This window comes from Corvus cornix, chromosome 4A (genome assembly GCF_000738735.6).
Source record: "Corvus cornix cornix isolate S_Up_H32 chromosome 4A, ASM73873v5, whole genome shotgun sequence".
Classification (NCBI taxonomy): Eukaryota; Metazoa; Chordata; class Aves; order Passeriformes; family Corvidae; genus Corvus; species Corvus cornix.
Window position 1 is genome coordinate 13,737,352 of NC_047058.1, and position 18,479 is coordinate 13,755,830.

An 18,479-nucleotide genomic window follows, 5' to 3' on the forward strand; every position below is an offset into this window, starting at 1 on the left:
ATGTGCTCTTTTCATTGATTGATTCAGAGATGATTGAGATTGAAATGCCTCCTTGAGACACAGAGGTGACATTTCTGTTGATCCAGAGTCCAGTGTTCACCACAGGAGATGCCAGTTTTGACAGTGAAATCATAGTTACGCCTGTGTAAACCCTGAGTGGTCAATGCAGCTGCATTGTTTTTCATGCTGGTGTTACAAAACTGAAGGCCCAAGTCTGTTTTCACTTACCCTGGGATTTGACATTTTAAGTTAGTGTGGAATAACCTGTAGTTAGGCTTAGGCTCTCTCTCCCTGTGGTGAGATCAGGTGACCTGATTAATAAACAGATGGATTTTTAGTCATTGTGGTCATCTACTTCTAATACAAACAGGCCACCAAGTTCACCTGCTAAGTGCTAGTTCAAACCTTCCTTTACTGGCTGAACAAGCCCACTCCTCCAGCAGGGCAGCAGCTGCTGGGATAATGATGGGGGCAGCCCTGGCCATGGGGGATCTGCATATTCCCAATGCCACTGGTGACAGGGACACCAATGTCAGAGCAATCTGCTATGCTGAGCACTGAAGGAGGCCTTGCCTGCCTAGACTAGAACTAATTAGATGGTTTGCAGGGCCAGTCCCTCACCACCATCACATTGGGACAGTCTGGAGAATATGGGTCTGTCCTTGAGTCAACACCAGCTCTATGGAGCCAAGCAGGGATTTATCTGAGTAGTGTGGAAAAGAGCCTGCTGTCAAAATGTCTGTATCCAGTCTCTGGACACCCAAGTGACCTTCAGTCATGGGAGCCCTTAGGGAGAAACTCATCTCTCTTCCTGAAGCTGGCAGAGGCTCACCAAAGCCTGGTGCAAGCCAGAGACATCATGTCATCTTGGCTGGGGAATATTTCATTTGAAAGTATTTCCTTCAAGGTCCTCTATGGTTTCTCAATGCCAATGTCAGAGTTTCCTGGCCATATTGTTCCACTGGCATGTCCTGTCCCTGCCATGATTTTGCAGCCTTTGTGCTCCCCAGGGGCAAATTTGCTGCCTCCCACTGCGGGTGTGTGGAACCAGGCAGGAGGACACTGAGGAACAGCAGCTCAGCCTCAGGGCTTCAGCAGCGCTGGGTGGTGGCTGGGGCACTGGAAATGCCCTGGACACCCATCTGGAGGAGGCTTCTCTTGGCTAATCAGCTCCCAGACCATAAAGAACATTAGAGATCTGAGTGCTGTGCTTAAGTGAATGAGCTGCCTCCACTTCCAGGTACAGATAAAGCCAATGGAGTTTCACAAGGCTGATTGGCAAGCAGTTTCTCATTGCAGATAATTCCCTGCCAGCATATCCTGAACACACAGGTGATCGCTCTTAAATTGATGGCTTAAAGCCTTTTTATTTAGCTCCTGCTTGATAGGCAGCAAATGTAGATTTGCAAGAAAAAAACCCCAAACTACACACACACACACAAACCCCCTGCAAAAATCAAAAACCAAAACAAATCCTAAAAAGAAAAAAGTGCTGCAGAATTTGATCTCTCTTACACCTAAGGATGAAATTACGAATGGAGAGTTAAACAAAACTCCTGATGCTCCTCAAATCCTCGGATCAGCACTAAGGGGTACTCGGGACATGCTGAGTTTTCCAGCAGCCCCTGTCACAGTTGGGAATTGCCCTTCAAACGCAGCAGGCATTTGAGGGCTTCATTCTCCCAGCAGCTTAGAGCTGGCATGCTGAGTCTGAGAGGGAAGCTGGCACCCTGGTACCCTGGCAGCATGACTCAGCTCTCTTAGCAGAAAATGGAGCATTTTTCATGTGGCTTCATCACTTCCAGCTGCACACATTTCTCACAGTACCCCCTGCCAAAAGGGTGAACCCCACATGCTTGGAGCTGGCTGAGAAACGGGGAACAAATGGTGGTGGTGGTAGTGGTGGCTGTTGGGTATTTGTTTTATTTTTTCACTCAGATTTGCCTTTCAAAATGTAAGTTCTTGAGCAAATAATCCTACAAATAGCTACAGTTGGATTCTGATGATCCTGATGGGTCCCTTCTAACTCAGCCTATTCTATGATTCTATGACAGTGTCTTTTCTTCTGCACTCCAGTTCCTGAGGTGTGATGTACTAACTCACATCTTGTGTTTAGCTGGTCTCATGTGCTCACAGGTGTACAGGTCCCTAAAAGAGAGAAGAACACGTCTCTTTCACAAGGCCAGTCTACACACATGCCTAAAAAATATCTAGAGGGGCTCCTCTGTTGCTCATATGACCAGAACTTTTGCTCAACATTAACTTGATGTGTGGTTTGTTTGCTGAACACATTTACTTTAGCTATAATAAAGTCCTTCCAAACGTGTGGATGCAGTATGGAGGGAAAAAATCCCCCCATGCACATGTGCTTTTTTCAATAAAAAGCTATCTAAAATAACTTTGAAATGCAGCTGGTAAGTGAAATTCCTCCCTACTATGTAGAGCTGATGTTGCATTGCTTTCCTTCTGGACCATGTGTGTAGGAGGGGCAGAGGAGTCTCAGCATTTCAGTGACAGTATTTGGGCTGTGCTTTCTACTCCTTAGCTCTACAGACCACGGGAAGCTCCAGCCAGACTTTTCAGATATAAATAAGGCTTCACAAGCTCTTCATCTTTCGTGCTGGCAATGAAACATCCTGTGGTCTAGAGCAGCTTGTCATGGGCCAAACTCATCCCTGAGGGACTTGTGCAGTTAAATCATCTTAACTGGCTGCCAGACTGTAGTGCTTCCTTCTCTCACTTGAGCCTTTCGTAGCTCTTATGAACATCCTACTCCATTGCCTCAGCCTCAGCCAGGGAGGGAGGGAAGATGTCTCCTTGGCTGTGGAACAGGGCACACAGTACCTTGCCCAAGGTTGTTGTGAAATTGTGTATAAAAATGAGTGTCCAAATGCCCATCTTCCATTATCCCTGTCATTGCCACACTTGGAGGAGACATTTCTCCCTCTTCTCAGCAGGGTGGCATCTTTTGCTCCTGTGGGAATCCCACATACTGGCTGTATGAAAAATTATCCCTTTTTTATTTCCAGAGGTTTTGGGTTTTTTTTCTGAACTGAGCAGTCACACTAACAGTGCTGTATAGCACAGGTTTATGTGGAGCCATTCATCATTCATAGCTGGGATCACAGAACACTTCACAGCTGATTACAAGGTTACACATGCAGGGAATGACATGAGCTGCCAGTCTGAAGTCAAGCTTCAAGCTGGTTTCTGGGCACACCCAGAGGATGAAAAGAACTCAGGGAGTGAATGGCACATGGAGCCTCAAACCTGCCCTCCCTCCTGCTGACCCAAAAGACATCTCTCTGACATAGCCGCAGAGGATGTTTTCTGTCTCCCTGGACACAAAATGGGCACTTGAGACACACAGTGTGCTCCAAACACCCCGTTCCAGATCTCCTTCTGAAGTGACTTATGCCTAAGAAGGACTGGGGCTCCAGCACCCATTTTACAGGTAACCATTCACACAAGTGGGATGATGAACTGGAAAAGCTGTCACCTGGTCAGACCAGAGAGTTTTAAGCTGCTTCATGAGGTCAGAGTGGTGCTGAGAAGCTGGAAGCTATCACCTTCTGGCCCTTTGTTCTAAGGGGGACATTACTACAGATAGTCAGCCTCAAATCCAGACTAACACCTACTGGTGTGGCTCTCCAGGCATCCTTCTGTGACACCATCTGTACCTCGGGAGGAGATGTCCCCGCCCGCCGCCGCCCAGCCGTGCCTTCCTGCAGCACCTCCGGCGCACGCAACGCTCCAGACGGAGATGAAAATGTTTTCAGCAGGACTGTGAGCGTGAGGGGCCGCAGAGCAAACCACAGCGATGGCTTCTTTTGCTTGGAGACAGCGGCCCGAGATGGATTCTGTCGGGAGAGCCGCGCTCGTCTCTCCCCGCGGGCACCTCGACCTCAGCTGCTCCGCGAGCAGCGGCAGCGAGCGCTCAGCCCCGCGCCGGCAGCTGCAGCACACGCTGCTCTGCACCTCCGAGAGCTCTTTACATCTCCTCTGAGCTGGTATTCCTGGCACTGCCTCTCAGAGCTGTTCCTGCAGTGATGATACGAAACCTGGCGTTTCCAGTTTGGTCATGCCAGGAAGCCCCCGGGGACCGAGGCACCCCAGAGCGGGCAGGGCGCTGAGTGGCACCACTTGAGCCACGCTGGGCTGCCTGTCCAAAAAACCCCTCCTGCCAAGGCTGGCCCCTCTGCTCTCTGCGTTAGGTGTGGGACAGACAGGATTTAGGCTGCTGTCTTGCAGCTGAGGCCCCTCAGGGATGGGGAAAGCACATTATTGATCCCGTTACCTCACAGCTGGTATCAGCACTACATTATTTTCTAACATCAAGTCATTTTAAGTCGCCACAATGACACAAACACATTGATTAAAAATTAAAACCAATGACAGCTCTCCCACAAACAGTACTTACTGTACCATAGTTTTTGTATCCTGGGAGGAGAATGAGAAAATAGCAGAAGACAGAATAATTTATAGTGATAAAATGGGTTACATTTTCATAAAAATTTTATTTTACTTTTTTTTTTTTTTAAATAATTCAATGCACTGGCAGTATAATTAATCCCTCTATGAGAGACACGAATGTACCAGTTCAACCAATATTATTTATACAGAGACATTGTGTTTAAAAACAACAAAAGTACATTTAAAATGTTTGTACATAAAGTATTACTGTTATTTCTTTTTTTTTCTGAAGAAGGAACAAATGTAAACAAAATGCATAATTGTGCAACACGTTGGAAATACAAAGCAAAACAGGCAAGATACAATTTTATACATATAAAGCAAAAGAAATCAAACTTTTGTAACTATACAACATTTCAGTAATTGCTTGACATTTTAACAGTTACCTTGGTCTGTACAAAACATCTTAACTTATACTTAAAACTTTACAAGAATAACATGCTTGTTCAGAACAAAGACACCTTGTGGAATTGCAATGATTATTGATATGATACTTGCACACATGAGGAAAAAAAAGAGGCTACTTCAATAGTAAATAAAAAGTAAGAACATAAGAACGTAAGGTAAAAGGCCATTTAGTAAACCATAATCTAATTCCAATAGCTAATTAAGTTGCACTGCAATGCAGAAATTAAATCTGACTTTTGCTGGAAGACCATAAGGTCATAATGTTGCTCTATTTCCAGGAACCAGAAGAAAGCATATATAAATTTTCCTGATATTTTGGTTAATTATACATGCGCACGCACACACACACACACAAAAGAAAAAAAGGAAAAAAAATAGTATTTGCCACAACTGCCAGAAATGGTGGGTGAAAGAACCCACACACTAGACTACTCCCAACATGGCAGGGTTAAAAAACCACAACAGCTAGGGAGAGCAAACCCCCACCGAGTTTGCCAGGATTGCTTTTCCTGAACCTTAGTTGTATTTTGCTTTTTTTTCCCCCAAAAGACAGGAAGAAACTTGAATTGAGTTGAGCCATTTCAAAAATTCTGGGAGTACCACAGCCAAGCCAAAACACAAACCAAAGGAGAGCTCAAAACCAAAGCAAAACATCACAAGATCTTTGACTTGTTTTCATATTCTGTGATGATATGTCCTAGACCTTTTGAATGTGGATTTTAAAAAAACCAGCATTTAAGATTCAGTAGAAGATATGCAATCCAGAGATGTCAAAAATACAGACAGGAATAAATTATACAATATTTTATGGAAATAAAAGGACTGTCAGCTTGGATAAAATATACATAATTTTTAAGTGTCCTCAAATGATACATATGGCTAAAATTAAACCCCTGATTGCAGCAACCTAACATATTCAGTGCCTGCGTCTGCAATCTGTGTGCTGAGCACCAATTCACAGTTACTTCTGTGCACTTCAGTGGAGCAACCTGCCGACCAGGCTGCTCAGGGGAAGAACAGCAGAATTGGGCCTAGATAAATATTTGCCATGACTTCTAAATGTACAGAACCCATTTGGCTTAGAAAACCCTCTTTAGCCTGCTGCAATGTCTTTGAACTAAAGTAACAGGTTCCATCTCTAGACTGAGAGCATTTATGACATGTTTGACTTTATTTGCCATTTTTCTATGCAAGCTAATGCTGATGCCAGTAAATATTTAAACTGGGAGGTAATGAAATTGCAACATGCCTTTAGTTAAAACCAAAACATATGCAAGCCTAGATGGCAGGCAGAAATTACCCTCCAATTTTTTAGCAGGGATTATCTGGTGCTGAATCAGAATAGTTCAATATCCGCTCAGCCTCAGTGTGCATTTATAAAGCTGCATTAGGGCACGCAGCGCAGTATGAAAAGGGAGAGGACTGGTTTTTCAGCTGGTGTAAATCAGCACTGACATCCACAGAGCCACTTAGAGGCACATCAGCTGAAGCTCTGGCCCACAGTCATCAGAAACATGCAGCCATCACTCAGTCTGGTTGAAAAACTCAGGTGTGGAAGTGCAGAGTGAGGTGTAATCAACATCAGATCCAAAGATGCTCTGTTAGTCTCGTTTCTGATAACCTCTCCAGGCTGGGTGGTCTAAAGCAGTTTTATGATGTGCTGTACACTGCATAGCTTTGCAAAGTACAGTATTTCCTCACAGGCAAGGATTATGGTACATTAATCATTTCAATGGCATGATCAGTAAAAAGGCATGACGATAAAAGCTTTGGGAGTTTATCTGCATAGAGATATATTGGCAAAAATTAGTCTGGGGTTAGAGGGTTTGCTCCTTGGTGTGTGCATATTGGATTAACTCCACTGAAACCAGTACTCCTATACCAGTTTACACCAGTTGAGGAACTTGTACTCTACCTCTGTTATAAATAAAACATTTGTGTTGCTATCCACTATTCAGTTCTTTCATAATTCAAGGGTAAATGTCTCCTGCCAGTGGGTCAAAGCTTCTCCGTGTCCATAACGTGTTACTTGTCACTGAAGTCAATGGTGGTTTCCCTGAGCAAGGGCTGAGTCAACACATGGTCTGGTTGAAGAGCAAATCTGCTTGCAGTTATTCCAGCTCTAGTCCAGAGACCTTCAACTACTTGCAGGAGATGAGTGCCCAGCCAGAACAAAAATGGATGGAATTTCAGTCAATTAATTGGGTTAATGCAACTGAAGTTCTGGCCTAATACACTTAACTCCAGTAAGATGATGTCATTTTTGTTATCCAGCTTCTCCTTTGATAAACAGTACTCAGCAAGCTCTGTAAGACTTGCACTACTGCCACGTGACAACAGAATTTGGTGCCATGAATTCCAACAGTTGAGCAAAGTTACTTTACATTTGCTTAGCTCAAATTTTGGTCCACTGTAGTTACTGTTGTTCAATAAAACAAATTCACCTCAGAATCTGACCTTCACTTGAATTCTGAGAAGAAAATAACTGAGTGGAAATTAGGGCTATCTATACTTGAAGGGTCTTTCAACAGTATTACAACAGGGTGGCACTCTGTGAGTGAACTTATATCCAGCACAGAGAGCTTACAGAACTTGCCGACAGAGGAACTCAGTTAAAATCAAAGAAGAAAACAAGTCTCAAACAGCTGCATTGTCCACTCATGTGACTTTTTAGACTGGCATCAGTGGGACTCAGTTGGAGTCCTGTAAGCATGAGTGGTCCTGTGGACACTACAGTTTAAATTCCAATTCTGTGTACAGTGGGTATTGACTGAGTTCTACACTGTCACCGTGTGCACAGCTTCTGTCAACTTGATTGGCATTTCCAGACGCAGTGCAAGTACCAGTGCTCAAATCCCAGTCCATCTGCAGCTGCAGAGGACCAAGACCTGAAAGCAATGCAGAGCCACATCTCTGCTCACCCAGGTGGTGGGCCTGGGGTTCCTCAATCCCCCTGGGCACAGCACTGGTCCCCCAGTGCAGTGGACAGGGCTATGTGGGGATTCACACCACACAGACCTGTAGCAATCCACCACCCAGTGCAAGCTGAGGGCTCAGGAGCTCTGTGTGGCTCCACAGCCTGTGGGAGGCAACATCAGGTCACACAACGCTGCCTGAGGTGGCCACTGGGCCTTTGGGCTTGGCCCTTGCTCCTGTTGTAAAAATAATGTAAAAATATTGGTTTAACTGGATGGTGACTCGAGGACAGTGACAAGAATTAGCTCTCTGTGACATGAGGTGGCACTCTGAGGTTGACTGAAGAATTGAATGTGGTGGTGCTGTATTCTGATTTCACAGGATACCACGGTATAGGTATTATTTTGCAGGACATATCCAAGCAATGTCCCCTTTCCCAAGAAGCACACTCAGCTTAAATTCACAATGCCAGACCACAGCAGCTTGCCCCAGTTTCTTTAAACCACTCTTGACATCTTTACCATTGCCTAAGACAATTAGAGTGAGCTAGCTGCCTGATGTGTCATGACACACCCTGTGGTTCTGGGAACAGCATCTCCTTACAGTATTTCTGTTGTGGTGCCTCCTGATGAGGCCAGGTTTGATTCCCATCTGACACCAGTTTTATGCAGTAACTCATCTGCACCTGAACTTGCTCTTGTCTCTCTCTATAGAGTCACGTCCTCCCCCGAGTTGTACACAAAATCTGAACTCAATCTATCCTGACTTCAGCAGCCACCACAAGGGGCTTAAACTGGTGTGAGATGATCAGAATCACTGATCTTGGAAGACAAAACATCTCTGAAACAAAATGGCTTAAGTAAAGCTACCAAGGCCATCGGAAAGCAAGGTCTGACAAGGACACCAGGGAGAAGATGACTACTCTCTAAGTCAGGCAGGAACATTTTGCATTCAGTGGCAGAGAGGTTTCAATAATGGAGACCCTAACAGCTTTTAGCCTATACATTTAGGCTAAATATCAAGTGATATAACCAAAATATGCCCCTATATAGACATATCTCATTAGACAATAGAGAATGCCTATATGCATTGGTGTGCTCTGGTTATATCATGGAAGTTCAGGAGGATTATTGGAAACAGAGGAATTGAGCTCTCCCAACATTAAGACTTGTTTTATTTGCATTTATAAAATAGCATATAAAGTAAAGCTGGAAGATGTCATAAGGACAGTGGATTGGTTTCCCATCTTCATCCCCTTTGCCTCACTCCCAGTGCATTCAGGTGAGGTCAGGGAGATGCTGAGAGGGAAAGGCCCTTTGCAAAGACCCCTTGGTCTGCAGCCTGCCTACAGCTGGGACACTTCTACACTTGCTTCAGAATGACAACTTAATTTTTTTGGTGACTTGTTAAATATTTTGTCTTTCTTAAAACTTCAAGACACTGCTCTATGGCAAATGAGTTAACCTGAAAAACCGCACACGGACAGCACATTCTTACACTGACTTGAGGGACCACAGGACTAAGAGGACAGAGTTGTTGCTACTTTCTGCCACACCTTCACTGTCTGCAGGAGGCAGCAGATGCAAACAGGACTATGCACAAACTACAGAGGAACACTTGAATAATGCCACTGCCGTGTTTTCTGTTTACAGCTACCATATATTTTCTCCTGTGCTATGAAGTAATGAGCAGGGACTTTCTGCTGCAAATCCACACATAAATCCACACAGATGTGTACACACACTCACACTCACGGGCTTGCTTCAATGCTACATGGAGTTTCTCCTGAACTCCAAGTAATGAAGTATGTTAATACTTAAGTCAGAATCCTTACCAGCCCCATTTTTGTTATCTGTTAAGTTACACTCACAAAACTAATAATTGGATTTAGACAGCATTAAATGCTGATAAAAAAAATCACTGAAAAAGTTTTTTCCAAAGTAACTAAAAACATCAGTGAATCTAAACTGTCATAATAGAAGAACATAATAAAATCTGTGAAATTAAAAAATGTATGGAAATTAAATTCCAGATTCAATTGTCTCATTTTGTTTCTATAGGAGGAATGAAGATCTCAAATCCTATTTTTTAAAACCCCCCACATAACTATCAACAGATCTGTCTCTACCTTTCAAAGGAGATAATTTATAAATGAGGCAATCTATTCACAAAGAGAATACTTAAATAATTGAAAGTCCAAGGAACATGTAAGAAAAAGTAAAATTAAGCTGTAAGAAGCAAGTTGTAAAAGTTGCCACCAACACTATCACACAAAGGCTTTCCCTCTGCTCCCTGTTCTTGAGCACCCAACACACATCACGTGGCTGGAGATGTTCACTGCACTTGGAGCTGGATATTCTGCCTGCACATTGTCAAATACTGAAGACCTGCTGCAGCCCTTGAAGTGGAGGTTAAGTGCTATGTAAATGCCTCTCTTGAGCATTTAGGACTTTGCTGCCCTTGTGTCTTGCACCCCAAATGCCTGAGTTTAGCTCTTTACTGGCCTGCTCTCTTCACTGCTGAACTCTTGGTATTGCTCCAAACCTCCTCAGGCATGGGTCACAAACAACAGTCTTGTCAGTTCTGGCAATGTTTTACAAAGCTTGGTGTCCTTCTTAAATCCCAGCTACAGAAGTCAAGAGATTACATCATTGTTCCAGTTTATCACTATTAAAAACAAATGTGCCAGTTCCATGGTATGCTTCTAAAATGCCTGAAAATGAGTCATGAAATCAGTCCCAAAGCTCAGCATCCAGAAGGTAATACAGGAACCACCAAAGAGTTTATTTAAAAAAAAAACCAAACCAAACCAAACCACAATTTTAAGCCAATCTTGTAATTTTTGGTGCTTGGTTCATGAGTTTGAAAGCCTAAATTGGGCAGTTTTAAGTGCAGACATTGCAAACACCTAAGCACAGACATGCTGCTTCTCCATGGATTGAAACAAACAAACAATCTCATTTGATTAGCTCTGCTGGAAGTAATTTTTTAAGGGGTAAAATGATTCCACAAAGAGGACATGTTGGCAACTGAAATGAGATGAATATAGTGCCTGTAAAAGTGCAATAATCCTTAATAACTAACCCAAAAGAAGCATCATCCCCAGGGATAAGACAGTAATTTACTCTCCATATTTAATTTGTTTCTAAGCCGCTTTTGAAACAAGACTGCTAAATAGTAAGTTGGCTTGTGATCCCAGACTTGACTGCTGGACTTACTATCATCATGCCATTGATTCAGCATACATTTCAACCTAAGTCACAGGATACAAAATCAGGTGGGCTAATTCCTTAAGCTGTTTAAGCACGAGGTTGTGAACATGGGGTAAATTTAGAGATAGGAGCCTGTTTACCACAAGCAACAGGGGAAAGATAAAACATGGGGATCACTGAGAGACTGCAGCTAACTCTGAGGAGTCCTGTGTCTGAAGACTGTCTTTTAAGACATTGCTATCCCTTGTAAATGCATGGAAGTCTTGGATTTCAATCTACATTAAAGGAGCAAGTGGTGAAAATGCACTTAATTTAACTGAATAGTTACTTGCAGTAAGAATGGAAAACTCTGGCTTATGACAAAACCAGCCCAACCCTACTTCACCTGTTAAAAAAATTATTTCAAATGTTTCCTTTTCTTTTTCTTAAAAAAACCCCCCAACCACCACCTTTCATCTACATTTCTGAATAGTTCTCACTGCCCTGGTTTTATTCATTAGCTACTGGGGCCAGAGTTGGCGTGACTAATGTGTCAGATTCTGGTTTCAGCCGTGTTACTGAAACCTTCAGAGAACAGATAAGGGTGAATCGACCACTTCAGCAACAGGAATGTGCAGATAATACAGGATGTGCATGTTCTGCAAATGTCCTTTGCAGAAAACCCTACACTGGATGATTTCTCTAATGATGCACGTTGGCTATGTTTACATTACAGTCTTGTGGAACAAAATGTTAGGAATTATTGATTTTTAAGAAAAGGTAGTACTACAGGGAGCTAATATACAACAGCTACAGAAATGTTTGTCTTAAATGTGCACTGGGCAGAGTCCTTAAACTGCTCTTATTGCAAATATCCAAGGCCTGCTCTAAAAATCTTAACAGTCTGAACCTTTTAAATGCAAATTTGTCCTATTTATCTGGTCACAACCCAGTGAGTAGAATCCAATAACTCACCAGATTAAAGAATATACAGGTTTATATAGCAGAAGGTAATTGCAATTAACTAATATCTGGATGGCATTTAATACATATATTGTGTTATTTCAATGAGATGAGACAGAATAATATTTACATTGCTATGAGCATTTTCTGTTTATAGAAACGGAATTTACAGTTCAGTAAGGTATGCAGGCGTTATATCAAGAATGAGATGAGACCATTTAAAGTCTTGTGAATTATTGATATAAATTCATTTTGTTTTGTTTCATGCACCAGCGCTTCTTGCAGTGGCACCAGAAGAGCAGTGCAGTTTATAACAGGGGAAAAAAATAAGAGGAAAGAGCAAATGTGAAATGGTGTAATTTATTCACAATTGCTTTGAAATTCTATCTGAATTGTCTCATTATTATTCACGCATTAGAAGAATGGTCCAAAACATGACAGCATGGGTAAACAGATGCAGAGCTTGGAAAATAGGTAATCTGACTGAAGTATTCATGGCCATTATTAGACAAATGTTATATTGCTTTTGGGTAAATCTGGTGATTTTATTTAATTTGACATTGTTTTCAAGATAGCAAGATAATACTGTTCGTTTCTAATGCTCTGAAATGAACAAAACAGGTGAAAATTGATGCCACATGGAATTATAATGTTTCAACAGTAGCTGGTTAGTTAAACTTCTAGACAGTTCATGAAGAATCTGCATACACTTATTAATGGACTTTTACATACAATATCAATGCTTAGAGTGCAGCAGCCCTGTTAAAATCTGCTTTCAGTGAGTCACTATGCAAGGAGAGATTGTTCTATGAAGAAAAATCTTGGATAAGTATTTGCTTGAGACTAAACAGTAAAACAGAAAGAAAATTCACAGATTTAGTGCAGGAATGGTAGATAAGACTAAGAAAGCTAATATTTTGGAACTGCCTAAAAACTGCAATAAATTCTGCTGCCTACTGAAATTATTAAGCCAACAATAAACAGGAAGAATGGAATATCAAAACCTCATTGCATAGTGTGTCATCATTCTTTAATGAGGCATTCCTTCAACCTTTTACCTCTTAACACCTTTGGTGATCTTACATTAGGTACCTGTAAGATATTCAATGTTCTCTTTTAGAGATTTAACCTAGAGGAAGTATGAAATCTTAGGAATGTACTGAGTCAGGTAATGATGCCAGAATTAAGCGTCGAAAAGCTTGGTTCAGGTTCAGAAGATGATTTTGAATGAATAGCTAAAACTTCTACTAATTTATTTCAGAAGGGACTTCTCATATATACCCTCAAATATTTAAGACGCTTTGTACTATTTCTCAGGAATCCATATCTTCTCAAAGTGCTTTTTTTGTTTTCACTTGAAGGCAGCATGGACTTAAAACAATACTGCAGGGAATGTACCGTTCCATAAAGCACATAAGGATGGCAGGATCCAGGAGACACAAGGCATAGAAAATTGTCAAAAATGATTAGATGGTACAACACATACTGCTCTTGAGTCATAAGTTTCATTTATGGTGACTTCTACTTCGAATAGATAGGATATTAAAAAAGGCAATAAAAATGAAGTTACATGAATAAACTTCCAAAAATGAGTGGAGTTCCACCAGTGATCGTCTCTGTGCTGGTAGAGGTAGAAGAATGGGGATGTCATGAACAGGGCAGCAGTCACTACAACAAATGAGCCTCAATGCGGAGCCAGTGGAGTCCCTGGCGAACGTAACGAACCAGATTGGTCATACTGCTGTGTTGTGTTAAGGGTCCCATCACTGAGTCCAGGTCTACAAAGAACTCTGCAATACACAAGAAACAGAAGCAATTGTTTCAGGCAATGGTACAGAAATACAGAATTACCATGATTTCCCACTCAGAAGCAGCACAGTGCAGTTAGTGAGTTCTCAAGACAGTTGTGCACATGAGCACATGGTCCGTAAGAAAGAATTTGAACAACAACAATATATTGAAACAAACCAAATTAGATTATCCATGCTGGAAGTCTACCACAGCATGGTATGAGTGGTTGCCAGTAGTCTTCCTTTAACTCTGATAATCTCCACTGTTGGTTTTTTGAGATTAGGTTTGCTGACTGTATGATTTAAATAGCTGGAAATTAAATCTTCCATTACTTTTCCACACTGTGCTCTCTCCCAGACATGAAGGGCTAGACTGGATCTTTCCAGACTAGAAGACCTTTCTTCCTCTTTTCCCCACCCTCTAATTTCTGTTACTGCCATTGCAGCAGTTTTGGCCCTCTGCTCATCCTGCTGCTGCTGCAGGCCCCAGAGGATGAGTGTGGGATGAGAGGGGAAGAGGAAGAGGAGAGAGAGAGAACACAGCAGGAAAATAACACCTTGAAGACGCGAACCTATAAGGGGGAAGAATCCCAACCCTGGGATTCCTTGTTGGGAAGGGTTAACAGGAGGTCACTAAACAGAGAGCCCCAGTTAGGAAGCGACACACCAGTTTACTTTATGTCATGTTAGATGCTCTCTGGGTGAAAGACTAATCCTGTTAGGGCCAACAGACCTCTCCTAATTGCTGTCAATGGAGAACTGAATTGTGCCCTGTATGCTCCCACAGCTCTTTATGCTTGCTGGGGCACAGGCATTCCCACATATACAACCCCTACACTATATTTAGGCAAGTGGGAACCCTCTCTCAGTTAAAGCCCCTCAGAGCTCAGATAACAACCAACAATCACAGTAAGGAATGGCTGAGCCCTCACATTCTCACCCTGTCTGCAATCCAGTGCACTGAGCCAGCCAGCACTGCATTGGCTGCACTTCAGGAGAGCAGATGCCGGGTGCAAAATCATTATCAGTACTTTCTTCAGCAAGTAAGTGCTGCTTTGAGGTCTTCTATCCAAGTATTGACAGCCTGACCCTGGTCAGCTTGGGAGCTACAGCAGTACAAAGTGATTTGGCTGGAGGCAAGCATAATGAGAGCTCAGGGCTAGCACCAGTGCTGTTCAGATGCTGCAGCCAGCAGCTACTTTTAATCTTCCTTCCTCTGTCTTTCATTCCCCTCCTCCAGTGTAAAATCAATACATTTAGAAATTAAATAATGCACTATCTTGCTTGTGTTCTAGAGATCTCGTTCTAGGCTCAAATAAACAATAATTTCTTTAAGCACTGAGAATTCACCTTAAAGCCTAATTTCAAGTTAATATTTCTTGAAAAAGCTACAAGCACTGAAGCCACTTAATAAATTTATGTGTGAGAGAACAGGTCTTGCTCCCTACAGAGCTGAGTTTTCTACTGTAGAGAAAAAGTCCTGCTTTCTTCAGAAGCATAAGAAAATGATCTGATCTTGTAAAGTCAGCTGAGAGTTTGATGTTATAGGTGGTGAACAACACCACTTTAGGTGATCCAACACGAAAAACCATCCCATGGGCTTTGGGAATTCTACAGTTTAGTTTGGCCTGCTACAGACACAGATTTATGCCAACTCCATCTATTCTCCCCACACTCTCAACTCCACTGACCAGGGGAAATTCCACCAGAGGTACATGGCAGTATGTTCCTGCTTTCCTTTTCAAACCAGATCAGCTTGGCAGGTCACAGTTCTGCTGTTCTCCCTCTTGCTATGCATTTTTATTTTAATGGCACATCTTTTGTCAGGCTGACAAAGAAAGGCTTCTGTCTGCTGCTCTGAGCCAGCTGGACATGAGTCAAGTCCAAACTGGGAGCATGCAGGCAGACTCAGGAGCACAAAACCTAAGCTGACAGCCGTGGACAAGGGGAGGCTGCACAGCTCCTACAGTGTGGAGGAAATTTCTTGTGACTACATGGGCATGACCTAAGAAACATTTATGACAGCAGTAAGACCCAGAGGTAATTGCTATGAGGCCACAGTTTTATACCCATCTCAGGACAGATCATCAAGGACATTTTCTTATGCAAGACACACCCTGTGATTCAGAAGACAACAGAAACAATGAGAGCTGACCACAAAACCCCACAAAGTGACTGAATCTGGTTGGTTTTGTTTTTCTTTAGGAACTAAATTTTTGTCTTAATCATTGTTTCTTTGCAGGTTTGTGGGTTTTTTTTGGTTTTGAGATCATTCTTATTTCAAGGGGAGGGGGGAAAATCTCATTTTTTATAATGAACTGACTGCCCAAGCTCCTGAGAGAGAGGCCAAGTGATGTGTCCTGTACCTGGGACTCACGGCAGAGTTTGGGGTTTGCACTGTCCTGTTTGCTGTCACGGGGCAGTTTTGAACCCCCATTCCACAGGCCAGTGCACCAGAGCTTGGGCAGTGCACCAGAGCTGAGACAGCTGGCAAAGGTGGACTGGAGATCACTATGGAGAAAGGGGTGAGTCCTGTTCCAGCCAACAAGATAAAGGTGCTTTGAATTATTTGAGAGGTGCAGATGACATCTACTAAAACAATTACAACAAGGTTTCATGAAACACTGTAACATTTCTCGTATCAAAGTGTCTTGAATACATCCTTTTTTAAAGAGAATCTCTCATGTGGTATGATGAACACCTGCAGAGAACCACAACAGTTCTCATATACTTTTTGCTACACCATTAATTTTTTCTAATTGCAGTTTGTGTTTAAGCATGCAACTTTAAATCAAGTACTTAATTAGAAATGAGGTATCTTTCCATACAAAATATAAAGACACTATAGCATGTATGAAACTCTGATCTCTCTCCAGTGGTTTGTAACACTTAAATGAAATTTGAAGTAACATGAACTTTGCATTCCCTGTAACATGTCTGCAGGTTGTGAAACAAGATATGAAAGAACAGGTCACAACCTTAAATGCCTTGCTCATGTGAGAAACCCTTATTCATGCATCCAGTCCCAGTAAAGTCAAAGGGACTCCTCATCTGAATAAAGAGTATTCCTATATGGCTTTGCAGAATTGGGTTTATTTGATCGTAAATCAAAATGAGAACAAAGAAGAGAGTAGGGAGGAAAATGCAGAAAGAGAGTCAGCAGGTTTTTTCTCATCCAGCTCTAGGACTGATAACAGCAGTGGCTGGGTACATTTTCTGTCTGCTGGCTGAATGCCTGAGCTATTTTGATTTAATACCAAGTAGAACATTTAACAACTCCACAACACACAGGGCTAATTACAAGATTATCGCCATCTCTTCCTCCTATCAGGGCATCCTTCTGCATTCCCACTGTAACATTCTGCATTACATTTGACAGGGAATCGCTTTCACATTTTGTGAAAATGGATGCAGCTATGGAAAAAATCCAAAATGACTGCACTGCTACTAAATTAATCAATGTGAACAAAGACAAGCAGCAGTAGGGAGGACTGGACAGAACTTCTATTATTGTTCCTCATCCAGGGATAGATCATTATGTCCCACAATTCAGACATAAAACTCTATAAATCTCAAGCTCAGTTTCTCTAAATCAGTGGAAATTTGCCACTGACATTAATGGGAGTAAGATCAAACTGCATACAGCAAGCACATTTGTCAGGACAAGTTGGCCATCTGAAATCTCACTATAATTTAAGAGAATGAGCCAACTCATGATGAGAGTATTTCCTAGCTAGGCTCTGCACCTCTAGTGTCAAAGGAAGCTTTCTCAGTGATTTGTGTAAGCCCAAAGCTGGAATCTGAATAATTACATTGTCACGGGGAAGCTCACAGCTGGCCAGCAATAGGCCAAATTTGTCCCTTAGTTAGATCTCAGCCACTCCACTATACTTGATATAACCCAGTCACAAACTGCTTGCCAAAACTCCTTTGAAATGACTGTGGTAAAGACTTATATTTTGTTGTTAGGAATAAACAAGCAGATTTCCAATCCAATCATAGGAGAGTCAAGGTCGTGGCTTTCAGTGGACATCTCCTAATCGGACTTCCCGCATAAACATAACATCTAATGTTTGCTTATTATCCTAGCTAGCATTTTAATAGTCTTAAACCCGTTGACAGAGCAGTCTGAAAATAACCTCAGTGCTCTACGAGAGGCTGAAACTGTGAACGAATTTGCAGACTTAAAAGCTCCCATCACTTGGGGCTCGTGTTCGCTAAATTATTTGCCAGCTGCTCTGATAACCCCATGTTCAGCGTGTGTTACACATCCCCCTCTGTGCCTGACAAGAGAAGATACGCATTGGCTACAGCCACCAGCAAGCAGATTTGGTCTGTTTGCTCAAGCTGTCACAGTTGTGCTCTTAGATGTGGTGGTTCTGAGTCCAAATCCAGAGAGCACGGGGAAAGCTAAAGCTGGGGAGCCAAAGGGGACAAAGGAAAAGCAGAGAGCGGGGCACCTTTGTTCTCCTTGGTCAGCTTGTCAGCCATGTCCCAGTGCTCGTAGCTGCGCAGGACGTTGTTGGTGATGTTGACGTGGCTGGCAGCCATGTGGTGGATGCGCTGGGGGATGGTGATGGTCCCCGCCGAGGACGAGCCGGCGGTGCCCGTGCTGCTTCCAGCAGAGCTGACGGGGGACGGGCTCAGGGACATGGGCGAGGGGGTTTCTGTGCTCCTGCAAGAGGGAGAGAGAGAGAGAGTGAGGTCCCCTCACACCCCCCCACTTCACTGCCATCCT

At 42.7% G+C, this 18,479-nt stretch overlaps 1 protein-coding gene across 7 annotated transcripts in view; it reads right to left on the reverse strand.

The window, feature by feature from the left end:
• Positions 1-4,497: 4,497 nt before the first annotated feature.
• AFF2 (AF4/FMR2 family member 2) overlaps positions 4,498-18,479 on the reverse strand; it is a 336,131-nt gene continuing 322,149 nt past the window's right edge. For all 7 annotated transcript variants that reach the window (XM_039571747.1, XM_039571748.1, XM_039571744.1 and 4 more), the window contains 2 exons: positions 18,202-18,416; positions 4,498-13,741 (listed from right to left, as the gene is read on the reverse strand). In XM_039571747.1, coding sequence (XP_039427681.1) covers positions 13,620-13,741; positions 18,202-18,416 — 337 coding nt within the window. In that variant the 3' untranslated portion in view covers positions 4,498-13,619. The remainder of the gene's footprint in view (positions 13,742-18,201; positions 18,417-18,479) is intronic.